Raw genomic sequence first — 18828 nt, 5'->3', positions numbered from 1 at the left:
AAGCCTCAGTCTAATTAACTTGTGTAGGGATAATAAATCTTATTTGGACCTGCCGAAATCAAACAGCACACACATGTGCGGCATCAATATTAATTACAATGGGCCGGATTTTAAAAGCCCTGCGCGCATAAATCCGGCCAGATTTACTCGCGCAGGGCACTCGCGCGCCTGCGCACCTATTTTGCATAGGCCGCCGGTGTGCGCACAACCCCGGGACGCGCGTAAGTCCTGGGGCTTCGTAAAAGGAGCGGGGAGGGGGCATGTCCGGGGCATGTCCGGGGTCAGGGGGCGGTTCGGGGCGGGACCGGGGTCGTGGCGCCGGCCCGGGGGCGTAGTCGAGGCATCCAGACCAGCCCCTGGGTCGGGTGATGGCGTGCCAGCAGCCCACTGGCACGCGCATATTTACGCCTGCTGATAGCAGGCGTAAATCTGCCAACAAAGGTAGGGGGGGTTTAGATAGGGTCGGGGGGTGGGTTAGGTAGGGAAAGGGAAGGGAAGGTGCGGGGGGGTTGAAAGAAAGTTCCCTCCAAGGCCGCTCCGATTTTGGAGCGGCCTTGGAGGGAACAGGCACCTCCTTGCGCACGCCGACACCCGGATTTTATAAGATACTCGTGGCTATGTGCGTATCTTATAAAATCCAGCGTACTTTTGTTCGCGCCTGGTGCGCGAACAAAAGTACGCGCTTGCGTAAATTTATAAAATCTACCCCAATGTGTACAAATTGTTGCGCTTGCAGCTCACAGGGCCCATCCCGGGAGCAGCTTCTCTCACCGCCAACCCGTCGCTGACTCTGCTGCTTTCTAGGGCTGTGGCCACTGTTATCGGCCACTCCCATGATGCCTGGATGCTGCCAACTCTGGGGCTCCAATTCCTGTGGCGTGGAGGCTGCTGGCTTCCGTCTCTTTGCGGCTCCTGCCGCCACCGGAGTTCTTCATGGCTGGGAACTACAGCTGCCAGTTGTCTTCACAGCCCAAGTGCCGCTGACGTTCCTCCTGTGCAGCTGGGGTACTGCCGCTCCTGCAGTCATCTTGCGGTGACCCGAATCCGGCTCTTTCGCGGTGGAGACACCGCCATCACTGAGGCTCCTACCTGTCTTCGGGCTCCTGAATCGGTGCACAAACATTCCTCTCTTCAATATTTAAGGGACCAGCGGCAGGAAAAGCCCTGCAGCCCCAACAGATGATGTCATCACCTCGTCCTGCCTGCAACCCTATATAAGGTCTCTTCATCAGTTCCTCGGGGCCTTTGCATCAGATCCTCATGGTTGTCCATGGTCTCTTCGTCTTGCAAGGTCCTTCATTGTCTGCTCCTGTTTAGATGGTTCTGTGATCTTCGTTGGATGTCTCTGATCCTCCTGTTCGTTGGATGTTTCTGATCCTCCTGTTCCAGTTTTGGTTCCTGGAAGATGGAAGTACCCTTAGTTGAACATTGTTTAAAATCATGTTTAAATTCATTTACACACATATGTGTTGTTTTGCCATTGAATATTTAGTTTATTGATACAAGAGGAGGGGACCTAGATCACCAGTTGATCTTCAAAGAACAGAAGTAGATTTCTCATGTACAAACTTTGCAATTCAAAGGTTACAAAACCAAAAAGACTGAGGTCAATTTTTGACCATATATATTGGTCATAAGGGAAATTCACAACAATTTTTCTACAAGTGAAAAAAGTGCCTTCATAAATCCACCCACTCCTTTCAACAGTATGGGGCGGATTTTAAGAGCCCTGCTCGCGTAAATCCGCCCAGATTTACGCGAGCAGGGCCCTGCGCGCCGGTGCGCCTATTTTACATAGGCCTACCGGCACGCGCAGAGCCCCGGGACTCGCGTAAGTCCCGGGGTTCTCCAAGGGGGGCGTGTCGGGGGCATGTCGGGGGGCGGGCCCGAACCGCGCGGCGTTTCAGGGGCGTGCCGGGAGCGTTTCGGGGGCGGACCCGGAGGTGTGGTTACGGCCCGGGGCGGCCCGGGGGCGTGGCTCGCCCTCCGGACCCACCCCTAGGTCGCGTCCCGGCGCGCAGGAGGCCCGCTGACGCGCGGGGATTTACGCCTCCCTCCGGGAGGTGTAAATCCCCCGACAAAGATAAGGGGGGGGCTTAGACAGGGCCGGGTGGGTGGGTTAGGTAGGGGAAGGTGAGGGGAGGGCAAAAGGAAGTTCCCTCCGAGGCCGCTATATCGGAGCGGCCTTGGAGGGAATGGGGGTAGGCTGCGCGGCTCAGCGCGCGCCAGCTATACAGAATTGATAGCCTTGCGCGCGCCGATCCAGGATTTTAGTGGATACGCGCGGCTCCGCGCGTATCTACTAAAATCCAGCGTACTTTTGCTTGCGCCTGATGCGCCAGCAAAAGTAGGCCTATTCGCATAGTTTGAAAATCTACCCCTTAATGCATTCATGGGGAAAACCGTTCATACTCATAAACACGTGTGCGTATCAATAGTTCAAAAATCCATGTTTTTCAAAAAACAAAAATTGGTGTCAAGTGAAGACATAAATGTTGCAACTCTTCATTGAAACAAAAGTTAATCAAACAAGTTACTTCCCTCCATGTAGAGAAATGCTAAGGTATGCTTCCTTCAACATCAGTCATATTTTGATAAAAAGCTTCATTAAGAAGGCTCAGATGAAACACAATATTTCATTTATTTATTTATAATAGAATTCCATTCATTGTGTAAGAGGACAAGAATTGGGTTAAAGGCTGGGAGTTTGCACAATATTCTTCTGTGAGCAAACAAAAATTTAATACTGTTAACAAAGATATATTCTTTCTATTTTTTTTTACTATATATATATATTATATATATAAATTACAAAAAAAGCTTGTGACAGAAATTCCGAGATGAATCAAAAAGGATCTGTGCAATCTTTAGCTAGATAAATAATATCAACAAAAGTAAACTCTCATATTAAGGTACAAAAGGAGAGACAAGAGCATAGCTGTGTATGCAAAGAAGTAATATGGTCAGAAAAAAACTGAGAGGATTAAAATCACATTATTCAGTACAGCTGAACAACAAGCACAAACCAATACTAGTCTGAGAGTCTAAATCAGAATTGAGAAGGTTCAAAGTAAACATATTTCACATTAAGATGTTTCACCAAACATTCACATGGGTACAGAAGAATAAATTGTTCATCCAATACCAAAACTTCAGAATGCATAACCACATTTTTTTATATAAGTTCATGAATTGCTCTAGTAACATCTGGATAGATACAGGTTTTTTTGCCCATAGAATAAAGCAGTCCTCTTTTGAAAAAAAAAATCAAAATAGAGTAATGATGTTGCCCGAAGAGAAAAGAAACCATAAATTAGCTCAATTAGACACTTGTACTGCACCAGATGTTTCCAAAAGCTCAGTTAAATTTAAATTAACATTTTGAACTTGGTTGACAGCATCTTGTCTAATTCCAGATGATAGACAATAAGCCTTGGCAGTAGTTGGCATTGTCACAGAGGAAATTTTAAGAACAATTTTTTGAAAAGATCAATCAAAATAGGAAATTTCAAAACCCTAAGGTTTAGGTACCTGATGGAATTGACAGAATTTTCCAACTTTTCACTATAACTCATTTCACCCTGAACCAAATTAGCTTGAACATTCTGAATATTAGTGACTCACTGATCCAAATCCTCAGTTTTTTCTGAATCCAAACCTCTTTGTCTGAAATCCAAAAATAAAATGACTGGACAAAATGGTGAGTCCCCAAAGCTGCTTTTCTTTCACTTTCAAAAATGATGAAGTTACACAGGGATAAGCTGGTTGCAAAAAGAGCTTCATCTTGTTTGTTTACTTCCTCCCTTGTCCCATCCCACCCCAACTGCAATCTAGTCACCTGATGAGAAAAATATGCACTTTTCCTTGTCCCATTCATTATACTGAGGAACATATTCATCACTGTCTGGATAGCAAAATTAGCCTTATAAACGTATCTGGCTAACTTTGAAGGTATATTCAATAGTGCAACCACACCATCAAATATAGCCAGGTGTCTTAAAGGTAGCCAGTTAACTTAGGGATTGCTTTACTCAGCATTTTTCCCATAGACACAGAATGGGCAAAGAGCCTTAGTAAATCAAGCCCTTTACCAGATAAATTACTGCCTAACTTGGATTTCAGAGTTATCTGGATTACTTAATCTACTGATGGAGCTCTTCCTGGAATGCCACTAATTTATCCTGCTAAATTTTACCTGGATAATAAGATTGCCAGCTAAAATATAGACAGCTAAATGCCCAAATATTGAATTCAATGGATAACCTTTGAGTTTTTCACTAAAAAAAATGAATGAAATGAAAATTTTGTGGTATTTTTGGAGACGCCATCCATTGGTTTTGGGAAAATCAAACCAAATTGAAAACAGGCTCATTTGTCGTACTTTACCCATTTGTTTCAAATGAATGAGCATCCCTACTGGTTTTCTTTTTTTAAGTGGTCCTTAACATACTGTGCCATATTGTGCCTTTCATATGGATGTAATAAAACAACTCTACTGATGGATTCATAAAACTTGCACAAAGAGTTCTCATCAAACTTTGAATATGGCAGAATCTCCAAAACTGCAAATATTATCGCTTTTCATAGTTCACTGGAAGTATCCCTTTCGTAATCAGAGTGGAACCTCCTAAGGATTCTTAAAACCCCGGGAACTCCAGGAGAGAGATAAAGGCACCAAGAAGAGGGAGAGAAAGAGAAGATGGGAAAAGGGATGGAGGGAAAGGTAAGGGATGAACATGGAGAGGAGGAAAGACAGAATAATAGATGGAAACAGAGGCAAAGTCAAAGAGAATTGAAGCCTGAATGATGGAGGTATGAAGCAGAGAAAGAAGAGGGAGAGAGCGGAGATGGGTGCAGAGAGAAACAGTGAGAAAGAAAAGACTTTATAAAGGACATGGAAGAAAATAGAGAATAAAATCTACAAGAAGGATGAATGCAGAAGTGGGGGAGCCTTCAATAGTGAGAGAGAAAATGGATACAGGGTCAGAAACAGAGAGAGAGAGAGAGAGAGAAAGAGACCCTGAATCCCCCAACGTAATTAGTCACCCAACTCTCATTCAGCAGCAGAGACTCACAGATAGTCAAGAAACTCCTGGGATTTGAAAGGAAGAAATATAAAGAGTTGCAATTCACTTCCCAGGCTCCCAGATAGAAAATTTGTGAACCAGCAGCAAGGTACAAACTCCTGGGTAATTGTTGCATCCTCTCCTTCCGGTGAACATGCGACTCTGGTAAGCAATCTGACCTTCTACAAATGCATTGAGAAATATGGAGTCTGATGCACTTTATAGCAATGGGATATTTCTTTGCCTCGGTTGTGATTTAGAGCAGCGATAGTAAATAGAATTATATAAAGATTAGTTTACTGCATAGCTCCGATAGTTTCACTTTTAATCTTAGTTCATGATCAGTTTTTTTCCCCAAGTCTTACTGAGCAATATTTCATATCATTATATGTGATTTAGGGAAAAAATGTGATCCCTCATAATAGCCCCTCTCCCGAATTTTGAATATCTTCCTCCATTGTTTACATACACTTTGCATGTATCTGTGGATGATTTTTCTCCTTCCTGAATGAGCAACAAATGAAAGCCTTGAGGGAAAGATCCAAAACTCTGAATCACCTTTCAAAATAATTTCAGAAGTTAAAATTCTCATCAAACGTTATCACCACAATATTTCATTTATCTTTAAGATGCCTAGAAAAGCTTCAAAATGCAATCATCTTCCTAATCCTTGAGGGAATTTTAGTGATTACTGTGTTCATGCGAAAGATTTTTCCATAATTCTTTTAATGGTGATAGTTATAGTGAGAAAAGTGATGAGGGGGCAAGTTATCTAGATAAAATTAGCTGGATAACAAGTTATGGATAGTCAGCAGGACAAGCATTCCCACTTATTATGCTCACCTAAAGTTATCAAAAAAATGTTTTAAGGATTGTGTATAGCACTCAATCCCCCTCCCTACCCTTAAAACAAAATTTGAAAAAAATAAAATAGACAGCAACCAGAATTCAGCTCTACCCCTCTATTTATGATATTTAAAGCAAAGACTGAGCCCCTTCCTTCCCCTACCCACTCGCAACCTCTCCTCCACCACCTGGGACCCCTCAATCTCCAGCTGCTTCCAGTGTTGCTCTGATATCAATTCTGGAAGCATTCATTGCCAGAGGATGTGGTTAAGGCAGCTAGTGTAGCTAGGTTTAAAAAAGGGTTGGATAAGTTCCTGGAGGAGAAGTCCATAAACTGCTATTAATCACTGCTTGTTGCCGGCATTAGCGACATGGGATCTATTTAATATTTGGGAGCTTGTCAGCTGCTTGTGACTTGGATTGACCGCTGCTGGAGACAGGTTGCCTGGTCTGACCCAGTACGGCACAGCTTATGTTCTTATGTAGCATCACTGGCAGAGTCTTCTGCAGTGCCGGAAGGGGCAAGGAGTGGGTAAGACTGTATTGTGCTCCTGACTGGGGTATTGGGGGGGGAGGGGATTCTGGGGAGCGGAGATGGTGGGGGATGAACTCACGTTATTTTACAAATTTGGGTGTTAGGGAAGCTGGGAGGGGGATCGGGCAGTGGCCTGCACATTGCTTAGCCAGATAAGTATCAAGTTGTTATCCGGGTGCACGTAACTCGATAACTTTTTCACTGCTCTGAGGCAGCCCTGGACGTATGCAGCTGACTTAGCAGAATATCCCTGCTCTGCCCCCGAATGCCCCTGTCCCGCCCTGACTTACCTGGCTAGGGTTTTGCTGGATAATTCAGGAGCAGTTTAACTGACAGAAGTCCTGTGAATGTGGAGCCCTGGGTGTTTTCATTAATTTTCTCCCCTGTGAGTGTAAGGGAGCTTCCTTGCAGCCTTTTTAAGTGCTTTAATGATAGGAGACGTAATTATTTAGAAAGTTTTTATAAGAATTTTTCTGGTGCAACTTTTGTTAGATTATTTTGAAAGGTGATCCAGAGGGATTGTGTTGCCCTTCGATATCAGCATCTAATAGTGATCCCGCGTGAGGACTTGGACTTCCTGTCAGTGGATGCAGGGTGAAGCGAATTTGCTCAGGGTCAGAAGGAGCATCAGTGGCAGAAAAAGGATTTGCAGTGTGACTTCCCTGGTTCTCTGCCCACTGCTCTGATCACAAGGCTACTCTTCCACTCAGGAGGTGGACTGCCTGGCTCACTTTATCTATAGAGACAGTTGGCTTTTGGCCTTTCCTAGCAGGGACTCTCTGGCCCAGGGCAACACTGCGGTATCTCTATAGAAGCTGGAGAAAAGAAGAAGGTAACATGTGGGATCGCTCCCCGGATTAATGAACCGTCTGGAGTCTCTGATTAATACCTACGAGACCTCCAGATAAAGGTAGAGTGAGACTTCAGTATGTAAGGACCACAGGAGTAATGCGAGATCATTTACACCTGAGCCTCCAGCATTTTCTTCATCTGTAAGGTGCTGAAGAGCTCTAGAATTAACCTAGAAAAGGAAGGTTGTTTTTTAAATGAATTGTTCATTTCTGATCTATGGAAAACTATGTGTTTCAATGTTATGACGGGGGAGGCTTGCATATTATCTTTTGTTACTGTTAGGCAGTGACTATTTTTTCAGTGTAACTAGTACTACTGACTATTATTCACAAAAGGGAATAAAATGCTAATAATTTTGTCTGAGACTTGTATCTGTCATTTCAATGTTAGTTTCATAAAAGTAAAACACATTGTCTTTGCATTGTACAGTTTAGGAAACCCACCACTGCCATTTCTGCTTGCCTTTGGGCTGTTTCTGGAATGACAAATACAACCGTGACTCTAGTGAGCATGCTCGGACTCCCTTAGCCTTATGACAGACAGTTTGCAGTATTAAGTAAATAGGGCTACCAATAATCCCATGTCATAAATGAACAGATTGAGCTGGCCCTGGTTTTACCCAATTGGAGCTGTAGTGTTGGAGAACTGCAACTCCATGTATTCAGTGGCATGAAGCCAGGACTGGATCAGCCTTACCTTTATGATAATGCACTGTTGACAACCCTAATGAAGAAAGAAATCTGAATTTGTGAACTTGTGACAAAGACTTAAGTCATTATGCACATTGGATACTTAGGGGAGAAGATATATTTTATTTAGATACAAAAAAAATCTATGTTTTATTTTCACTCCTATTCTTCATTTATTTACTTATTAGTCACCTGGTGGCAAGTTCTAGGTGACTAGCAATGCATATATTCATAAAAAATACATACAACTAAATAGAAATTCATAAAAAGACAATTAAAAAAAAACAGCAGAACATTACACAGATTTAAACAGTCCCAAAACGACAAAATATAAAACTCTTGTCATTGCAAAAAAGCCTGCTAATAAAAAAAGTGTCTTTAACAGTCTTGAAAGTTTTGTACAAATCAGCTGGCAAAGATTTCCAAAAATACAGGGATCACCTTCCAAAATGCTCTTTCCCAGGTCTCAGTCAGTCAGGCCATGTGCATCTATGGCTCATCTAGTGCAAAGCTGGAGAAGGGTTACACAAATGCAACATAGCATTTGCCCATGGTAGGGACTCCATAGTCACAAGCTTGAGAACCAAGGTTGGCATTTTATATTTCACCCGGAATGCCACAGGAAACCAGTGAAGGTCAGCCAGATTTGGGGAAACATGATCATGAATACCTCTTCCAGATTTCAATCGAGCAGCACCATTCTGAAGAGCCTTCAAAGCCTGAAGTGCATAATCTGGTAAATCGATATACAAAAAGAGGTCCATATTCAGAAGCATTTAGCTGGCTAACTCTGAATTTAGCTGGCTAAATTGATATTTGCAAAAACACACCGGAGCACCACTTGCACTTTCAGCAAGAGACAGTATTTAAACTAAGGAGTTGCCGCAATAAAACATCATCTTTGACAGCTAAATTGTTTCACCAGGAACTTATTCTATTCTTGCACTTTTTTGTGTTTGCTAAATTAATATTTGGACATATCCAACTAAACTCTAGCTGAGTAATAAGTTAGCCAGCTTTCCGGGGGCATAACCGGGAGGAGTAGAATTAGCCGGCTATGGCCTGGATTTATCAAAACGCACTAAATATTAGGGGTGTGCATTCGGATTGACCACATTAGTAAAACGCTACTCATATTTTTTTTTAACTTAAAAAATTGATTCGACATAAACGATCGGATTTCCCACATATCCAACATAGATATGTTGGATATGTGGGAAATCGCGATTGTTGAGCCAAAATAAAAATATAAACCCCCTCACCCTCCTTAATCCCCCCCCCCCCCGACTTACCACAACTCCCTGGTGATCGAGCGAGGAGTGAGGACGTCATTTCTGCAATCCTTGGTGAGAAGCATGTGACGTCGGCGGCACGTCGAGTGACGTCGGCGGCACGTCGAGTGACGTCGGCGCCACGTGATTCCCGGCGAGTTCGCGCCGGACGGCTCGTTCGGCCCAAAAAGAACTTTTGGCCAGCTTGGGGGGGTCAGGAGGCCCCCCCAAGCTGGCCAAAAGTTCTTTTTGGGCCGAACGAGCCGTCCGGCGCGAACTCGCCGGGAATCACGTGGCGCCGACGTCACTCGACGTGCCGCCGACGTCACATGCTTCTCACCAAGGATTGCAGAAATGACGTCCTCACTCCTCGCTCGATCACCAGGGAGTTGTGGTAAGTCTGGGGGGAGGATTAAGGAGGGTGAGGGGGTTTAAATTTTTTTTTTGCACATATGTACATATACCCAACTCATTGGATTTTTTTTATGTCCATATTGGCCGCAAGTGGGACCCCCTTTCGGACATAAGAAATATGAACATAAAATTTTGCTCTGCACATCCCTGCTAAATATCGCATGTGATAGGAAAAGGGGTGTGTTTTATGGTAATAGGTAGTTTATCGCAATTTACACTAATACCTATGCAAAGCACTAAGTTACTGCAAATTGCGATAACTTTTTCACATCAGTTCTCATAATAACTTAAGTGATAGTGTGACCACAGGTCATATCTGTACATTGTAACATTGTAACATAGTAAAAAGCTGTATCTACGCATTGCTCTAACAATTATAATATTATTACATTGAATAACAAACACGACTTAATTCTTAACATTATAACGGCTGACGTTATTGGGAAAAGTATGGGCCTAGGCTTGGGACAAATGTTGGGCCCTGGCCCAAGGCCAGGTCCCATTGCCGAGACCAAGGCCTTGGCTTAGGCCTAGGCCTTTATCCAGAGGCCGAGGATCTGGATGTAGAATAAAAATGATTCTGTCTGCCCGAAGGACATGCCACAATGCAGTCACTATGAGGTCATCCTCTCAGGCTGTACCTCAAAATGGTGCCATCTTCTTGAAAGGAAAGTGCCATTTTGGCATCACTATGGCACTTCCTTCAGGTGGACAATATCATTTTTATTGAAAAAAATGTATATCCTTCATGGATATTACATTTATCCATGAGAAAAAAATCAACAAACTAACCGCCGCGTTGCATACGCCCCCTGGAATACCTTCTCTCGCCCTCCCCTCTTTACCAAAACCGAACTCAATGATCGAAGCGTTCGAACCAACTTCATCACTTGAAGTAGAAAATATCCTCAAAAAACTGAAACCAACCTCACATCCTTCGGACCCGATACCGCCTAACCTGCTCTTCAACATCCCAAACACCATATCAAAGCCAATCTCAGACATCGTTAACCTCTCTTTATCCCAAGGATCAGTGCCAGACCCTCTTAAGCTCGCTATTCTCAAACCTATTCTAAAAAAGCCGAACTTACCTCCTACAGACCTGTCTAGCTTCCGCTCAATAGCTAACCTTCCCATGATAGCAAAAATCATGGAAAAAATAGTCAACAAACAGCTATCAGATTATCTCTAGGAGCATAACATTCTCTCCCCCACGCAACACGGATTTCCATAAACACGTAGTACTGAAACCCTGCTCATATCCCTAGCAGACACTATATTATTAAACATGGAAAAAGGACAAACCTATCTTCTCGCTCTCCTCGATCTGTCCGCCGCCTTTGACACTGTGAACCATAACATCCTTCTTGAACAACTAACAAACATTGGCGTCAAAGGTCCTGCCCTTGATTGGTTCAGATCCTTCCTGTCCAACAGGTTCTACAAAGTCAGGATCAACAATAAAGAATCTCCCCCTGTCCGCTCCAACCTGGGTGTCCCACAAGGATCTTCCCTATCTCCAACACTCTTCAACATATACCTTCTACCACTCTGCCACCTACTCACAAGGCTAAAACTATCCCACTATCTTTACGCGGACGATGTCCAAATCCTCATCCCGATCAAAGACTCTCTTCAAAAAACTTTTAACCACTGGACCACCTGCCTCCAAGAAATTAACCAACTACTTTCCACGCTCAACCTGGTCCTAAACAGTGACAAAACCGAGATTCTTATCATCTCAAAGGAAATCATCACCAAACTTCCAACGCCACCACCCCCCTCTCATTCGGTCAACTCAATGATTAAATCATCTCCTTTCGTCAGAGATCTAGGCGTGATCCTAGATAATCAGTTTAACCTAAAGAACTTTGTGAACACCACCGCGAAAGATTGTTCCTTCAAATTACAAGTTCTCAGAAACTTAAAAGCGCTCCTTCACCTCCAAGATTTCAGACTAGTACTGCAATCCATCATCCTTTCAAAACTGGATTATTGCAACTCCCTCTTGCTCGGGATCCCAGCCAACACCATAAAACCTCTTCAAATGGTTCAAAACTCAGCAGCCAGGATCCTCACCAACACCAAAAAAAGAGATCATATCACCCCCACTCTTCACCACCTCCACTGGCTACCCGTCAAGTTCAGGATCCTCTTCAAAGTCCTCACGATTATCCATAAAGCCAAACACAACCTCACATCCATCGACACCACTATTCAATTCACACCACATACCTCATCCAAACCAATGGAAGCGCCTATAAAGACACCCTGTTTGCCCCACAAGCAAAATCAGCCCTAAGAAAGAGGGCCCTTTTGACAGCAGGACCTCATCAATGGAATGCATTACCACCGGACCTCAGGCAAGAGCATTGTCCATCTTCTTTCAAAAAAAGACTTAAAACATGGCTATTCAGCCTAGCCTTCCCTGACTCTTAATGCTATTCTTCCCATACTCCAGACTCTAGCCTTCACAGACTCCTAATTCTCGCAACCTCAGACTGTTAATTCCTCCTCTCTTTCTACCAAAATTCGCTCCTACCATGTTTCTTAGCCACCTCTCCAACGCATTCCGCTAAGATGCCAATTATGTTAAAAAAAACAATCTCTGATCAAGTTATGTTGTCTCAGTCGTCTCATTCGCTTAGGAGCGTTACATAGAACAATGAAGGCATATAAATATGAAATGAATTATAACTTAACATATCGTAAACTGTAACTTTACGATATGTTAAGTTATAATTCATTTCATATTTATATGCCTTCATTGTTCTATGTAACGCTCCTAAGCGAATTTTGTTGTTAAAATGTAAACCGATGTGATTTGTATTCTTACAGGAACATCGGTATAGAAAAATTAAAAATAAATAAATAAATAAATAAATAAATAAATAATAACTAGCCTCATGGAAAACCTTTGCCTCCAAGCATCACAAATCTCTGCCCCGGTTTTCCACTGAACTACACATCCTCTAAGAAGAAATTTGATGCCTAGAAAGACTCCGGATGAAAACCATCTCCACATCTGACAGCCTGGTGTATATAAGAAGTGATTAACTGTTGGAGATTTTGAGTATATTTTTTGGCATTGTGTTGCCTTTTTTAAATGCACATATTGAAAATGTCTAAAATTATACATTTTAGTAGGTGAATAATTATAATGAGAGTGATAAATGTTGTTTCTAGATTACAAATTTCAAATTACCCAATATATGCAAGAAACGAATATACACTAAAGTAAATGATCTTGCTCAAATATCAGAGCTATCTAATTGAAAATAGACTCTACAATTATTTATGTTATCTAAGAGTGACCATCATATAATGTGGGATGTTCATCTTATCTGATTACAACAAACCTGATATGAATCCAATGGTTTATAATCATCTGTCACTCTTTGAAGTTTCTACATTAGCCATTGTCATAAGCATTGTTGTTATATCTCGATTTTTGTATCTCCATTCTGTGTATATTTGGATGGTTTATTGAGAGTTTTTGGCACATTTGAATTTGTGTTTGCATTGGGCCGAAAAATAACCAACACAGCAGCTTACAACAAATCTATTATCTTCACAAAAATAACTGTACTTTTCATCAACAATTGCAAATGCCAAGAATATCACAAACATTTTGTTCAGGGATTCACAAAGACGTCTTCCAGTTAGACATCATGTATGACAATCCACCATTCTCCAGCAACAAATGTGAAAGCATTGCCTGCCACATCACTTAAAAAATTTGAAAACTTCTGCGAGGTCTAGACTGCTCAAATTCAGAGACAAAAAACATGCCAGCTCCGTAAACCATCAAACCCTTCCCCTCGAGCCCTCAAGAAATCTTCATTGAACAGCCTATTCCCTCACTTTTACAAAGTCTCCAGTCACCAAATAATTGATATCTTCTCTGACCCTAACCCTTCACCTGGCTCATTTGTCTTCTGCTCAGCCAAACTAATCAAAGCAGCCAAACTCAGCCTGTCCAGCTAGACCTCCCAACTGGTAAACCACTTCTTAACCAAAAGCATTATGCCAACCCCCTTAAAGAAAGCTGTTGTTCAGCCCTTCCTAAAAAAATCCCAGGACTCTGGACAAATATAGACCTTTATAAAATACCCTATTTCTAGTCAAAATAATAAATAAGTTAGTCTTCTTTCAACTCCATTTTATAGTTTGTTAATTTATTTATCTTGATTTATCACCTTTCTTAAGCAAAAGTAAATTAAAGCAACACTTCTAGAAGAAAAATATTCCCTGCACAATTTCCAATCTGGCTTCAGGAAAAGTCACAGCATTAGAGCAGCCTTCCTGGCTCTACTTGACACTGTCCTCAGAGTCTCCAGTGCCGGAAAGTTCTCTGTCCTAATCTTACTTGATTTCTCTGTGGAATTTGACACCATGACAACCTAATTGAAAGATTATCTGATTCTGCTCTCAACTGATACTGAACATTTCTAACAGAAAGAACACAATTTATTGTGGGGAATGACTCTTTGTCTGCCAAACCTCTGCCATATAGCACCCCTTAGAGATCAATACTCTCCCCAATCCTATTCAACATCAACCTTTGACCCCTTATTGATGAGATTAGAAAATCTGAACTGTGGTGCTTCTTCTATTGTAGACGATGCTAAGGTATTCCTATCAGTGAGATCTGACAGAGATACTGCAGTACAGAAAATAAACAATTGCATCTCAGAAATCTGGAAATGGGCCACCTAAAACAAACTGAGGCTGAACCTTAGCAAAACAGAAGTACAAGATCTGAATACACTAGTCAATCAAGGACTGATGCTGAATGGCACAATAAAACCCAAAGTATGACATCTAGGCATCATCCTGGACTCCACTTGGATTCTGAAATCTCCACAGATGCTAGGAGCACCTTCAACTTCATCAGGCAACTGAAAAACAATATCTGGAGAAAGGTCATCTGGCCACCTCGACTTGCGCATTCATCCTATTCTGATTTGACAACTGCAATTCACTGTACATGGGTGTCCCACAAAGTCTCCTGTAATGTTTACAGCTAGTGCAGAACATCACCACCAGGAGGCTTTCTGGCTGCCACTGCAGGAACCTCATTACCTCAATCTACATGGACCTCCACTGACTACCAAGTTTCTTCCAGCCCAATTTAAAACCCTATTAATTGCCTTGAAATGACAAAAAGGACTAGGCCCTACTTATCTGAAATGCTGCCTGCCCCCAACAAACCTAGTCATAGACTTAGATCTGAAACAAGGGATCTCCTCTCGAATACCTGCTCTCAAAGACTCCAGGCCAGCACAAACCTTTAAGCACACCTTCTTCCTGTTCATCCACAGGTTCTGGAACTCTCTCACAACAAAGGCCAGACATTGGGGCAGATTTTTAAAAAGTACGCCTGCGCGTACTTTTGTTCGCACGACCGGCGCAAACAAAGGTACGCCGGATTTTAATAGATATACGCATAGCCGCACGTATCTTTTAAAATCTGGGGTCGGCGCATGCAAGGCTGCGCAAAATTGGTAGCCTGCGCGTGCCGAGCCATTCTCTCCACCCCCCCCCCCCCCGCACCTTCCCCTCCCTTCCCCTACCTAACCCACCCCCCAGCTCTATCTAAACTCCCCCCACCTTTATTTGACAAGTTATGCCTGCCCGAGGCAGGCGTAACTGGCGCGCTCCGGACTGGCCACCGATGCGTGATTCCCCGGCCCAGGAGCAATTTCGGAGGCCTCGGCCACGCCCTTGAAACGCCCCCGGGCCGTAACCATGCCCACGGCCCCGCCCCCGGATGACGCGCCGCCATGTCACACCCCCCGACACGTCCCCCCAGGAAAGCCCCAGGACTTATGTGCGTCCCAGGGCTTGTGCGCGTCACCAAGCCTATTCAACATAGGCTCGACGTGCGCAGGGGGAGCTTGGGGCAGGTTTTCAGGGGGTACGCGCATATCTTACGCGCGTACCCCTTTGAAAATCTGCCCCTTAGTGTTTCACCATTTAGTTAACATCTCTCTCTTTCACCAGGTTTACTCCTGCTAGCTGGCTTACCCCCAAGGTTATCTTTGGTGAACTGTGGTGCTGCCACCTCCTTGGACCTCTCTTATCCCCTGACTTCTCACAGACCTCCACTGTCACTAGTGATGGCCCAAGTATGCTGAATATGTAAAATATGTCAAGTAATGCCGAACAAGGTACATGAAAAAGTAATTCAATACTAATACAATTTAAATTAAAAATATCATCAAGTGTATAAAAAAAACTGAAATCAGAAATTGGAAATAATACAATATTGCAAAAAGTCATAATTAACAAACTGTACAAAAAGTTACAAAGCAAAGCAAAACAAAAAATACAAGGGCTCATATACATTCAAATACTTGCAATCACCACAATCAAAACACATCAAACCTCATATAACCCCCTGGAAAATATCAATTTAGAAAGCATGTATATCTACAGCCAGTAGGCACAATATTGATCCCATAAGTTATTCTTCCAAAATGATGAAAATCTTCAGGTTGATAAATGAGATCAACTACATTAGTATCTCAATCACACGTTATAAGACAGTTCAAGTTCCAAAAACGATTCAAAGAGGGAAGTGTGAGTATAGTAGAGCGTATCACTTTCAAATCTTAATTTCATGTGGAAAATTCAAACAGTGATAGAGATACTCAACATGTTTCTCCAACAGCTTTTCATGGGATAGTCGCTGTATACAAAATTCTGTATATCCAAAGAGTATCTTAAACTGAAGCTTCTTCACACAAACTCACAAACTCACATAGCTGTTCGAGAGATGATATGTGAGTTTGTGAAGACACGGGAGGAGATCGAGGAAGGAGGTGAAGCTTTACTAGAGCATTCTTGCATTGCAGGGTAATAGCTAATAAGACTTATTACTCTGCAGTTAGCATGAGTTGTGCTAATCATACTATGGTAGATTTAGTGTGGATGTTTTACCCTAAATTAATAAATACTGATGTACCACAATCAATAAAACACAAATATCTACACCCTGAGTGCAGTGAACAGAAGTTTTTGCTCTCATTAGTTTGACCTCATTCATAGGTACCTTGTAATGCTAAATAGCATAGTAGTAAATGTGCCAAAAGTATAATCATGGGTCAGATAATGAAACTTTTTTTATGCTTCAGTGCAAAATCAGACGCCAATTCATGCAATTTAAAACATGTACATAATTATCTGTAAGTAAAACGCAGTTTTTTGCAAATTATACTTAGCTGAATAGCATAACAAATCTTTACTTAGCTTGATAGCTTAATCGCGCGAAGAAACGCCATACTGCCAAAGTGTAAGAGGCTCAAATTCTTTTAGTCCAACACGGAACCGTGTTTCAGCTGCACCTTCATCAGGGGGCCAAAATAAATTGTTGTAAAGTGGCTTGGCTTGCCGACCTGCCGGTAATGCATTTCCTCCAAAAGTCATATTATATGCTCGTGTAAGGTTAGGACCTAAAACTCATACTAAAACATGGGGAAAAACCACAGTAGGCTCAACACAGTTCACTTTAGAAGCCCAGATTGTTTCGAAAATCAGCCAAGCTTGAGCTTGGACCTTAGTGATTGTTTTGAAAATCAGCCATATTGTACCTATTTTCTTAAAAAAACTGTAAACCAAATCTACATCCTGTTAGTATATGCTGTGTCTTAGCTAACAAAAACATGTGACTTTTTTGATGTGTCATTTCCAGGGGATAGAGGTGATATGGTTCTGAAGGTCAGCCCGGCAACATGTCGTCGGTCAATAGCACTCCCAGCCACCCATCAGCATTCATCCTCACTGGAGTCCCAGGGCTTGAAGATGCACACATCTGGATCTCCCTCCCATTCTTTGGGATGTACATCATAGCTTTTCTTGGAAATAGCATTATTCTGTACATTATAAAAACTGAACGAAGCCTTCATCAGCCAATGTATTACTTCCTTTCCATGTTGGCTGTCACGGATATGGTTTTATCTACTTCTGTATCACCTAAAATGCTGGCCATATTCTGGTTCCATTCCAATGAAATCTATTTTGACTCCTGCTTGATCCAGATGTTTTTTGTCCACTGTTTCTCTTCTACAGAGACAGGGATTTTCTTGGCTATGGCCATTGACCGCTACGTGGCAATCTGCAACCCATTGAGACACTCAGTTATCCTGTCTAATCCAGTCATAGTCAGGATAGGACTGGTGATATTAGTCCGAGGTGTGCTCTTAATAAGCCCACTTTGCTTTCTCCTGAACAGACTTCCATTCTGTACCAACAAGGTGATCTTGCACTCCTATTGTGAACACATGGCTGTGGCAAGGCTTGCCTGTGCAGATACAATAATTAACACTGTGTATGGACTGATTGTTGGATTTTTGGTTGTAGGATTTGATGTGACTTTTATTGTCTTGTCTTACTTCAGGATTCTGAGGGTGGTCTTCAGGCTTCCAACCAGGGCTGCACGCATCAAAGCCCTCAGCACCTGTGGTTCCCATATCTGTGTCATTCTAGCGTTTTACATCCCAGCTCTCTTTACATTTTTTACCCACAGATTTCATCACAGTGTTCCTCTCTATATTCATATCATTGTGGCCAATCTCTACCTCCTTGTGCCACCCATGTTCAATCCCATAGTCTATGGTGTGAAAACCAAACAGATCCATTGTCGGATACTGGCAATGTTTCATTTTAAAAGGATAAAATAACTGAACTTAATTTTTATTATTATTTTATGTTAATCATACCCAGACATGTTTCCTTTCTTCTTCTCCTCCATTCTTTTAATCTCAGGGAACTATCACATATAATCTGTTTTCATACCTTGTACCTCCTATTAAACAATTGAATGTAAATCTCATTTTTTTCTGTTGTCTTGAAGAACTGCTAATCTGATATAATTTTCCATTTGTATTGTGTTCTTTCAATCCATGGGACTGTCCAAAGTGGTTTGGAACATATGGGGCCTGATTTTCAAAGCTATTAATGCTCATAAGGCACTGTTGCATATAAGACTCATGTACACGAACCAAGAGAGGGATCTTGACGTGATAGAGTCTGGTGATCTGAAGTCAGCAAAGCAATGTGACAAGGCGATAGCTAAAGCCAGAAGAATGCTGGGCTGCAGAATGGAAGAATAACCAGCAAGAAAAAGGAGGTGGTGATGCGCTTGTACAGGT

General features: G+C 42.4%; 1 protein-coding gene across 1 annotated transcript; it reads left to right on the top strand.

Moving 5' to 3' along the window:
* Nucleotides 1-17409: 17409 nt before the first annotated feature.
* On the top strand, nucleotides 17410-18357 carry LOC115091661 (olfactory receptor 52R1-like). Its single transcript, XM_029601824.1, has one exon. The coding sequence runs from the start codon at nucleotides 17410-17412 to the stop codon at nucleotides 18355-18357; it is 948 nt and encodes a 315-aa protein (XP_029457684.1).
* The last annotated feature ends 471 nt before the right edge of the window (nucleotides 18358-18828 follow it).

This window comes from Rhinatrema bivittatum, chromosome 5 (genome assembly GCF_901001135.1).
Source record: "Rhinatrema bivittatum chromosome 5, aRhiBiv1.1, whole genome shotgun sequence".
In the NCBI taxonomy this organism is placed as follows: Eukaryota; Metazoa; Chordata; class Amphibia; order Gymnophiona; family Rhinatrematidae; genus Rhinatrema; species Rhinatrema bivittatum.
The sequence above is the reverse complement of the archived record's forward strand: the minus strand, read 5'-3'. Positions and strand labels throughout refer to the sequence as shown.

Excerpts from the sequence above, each read along its gene's own strand:
- LOC115091661 (XM_029601824.1), top strand. The coding sequence starts at position 17,410 with ATGTCGTCGGTCAATAGCACTCCCAGCCACCCATCAGCATTCATCCTC.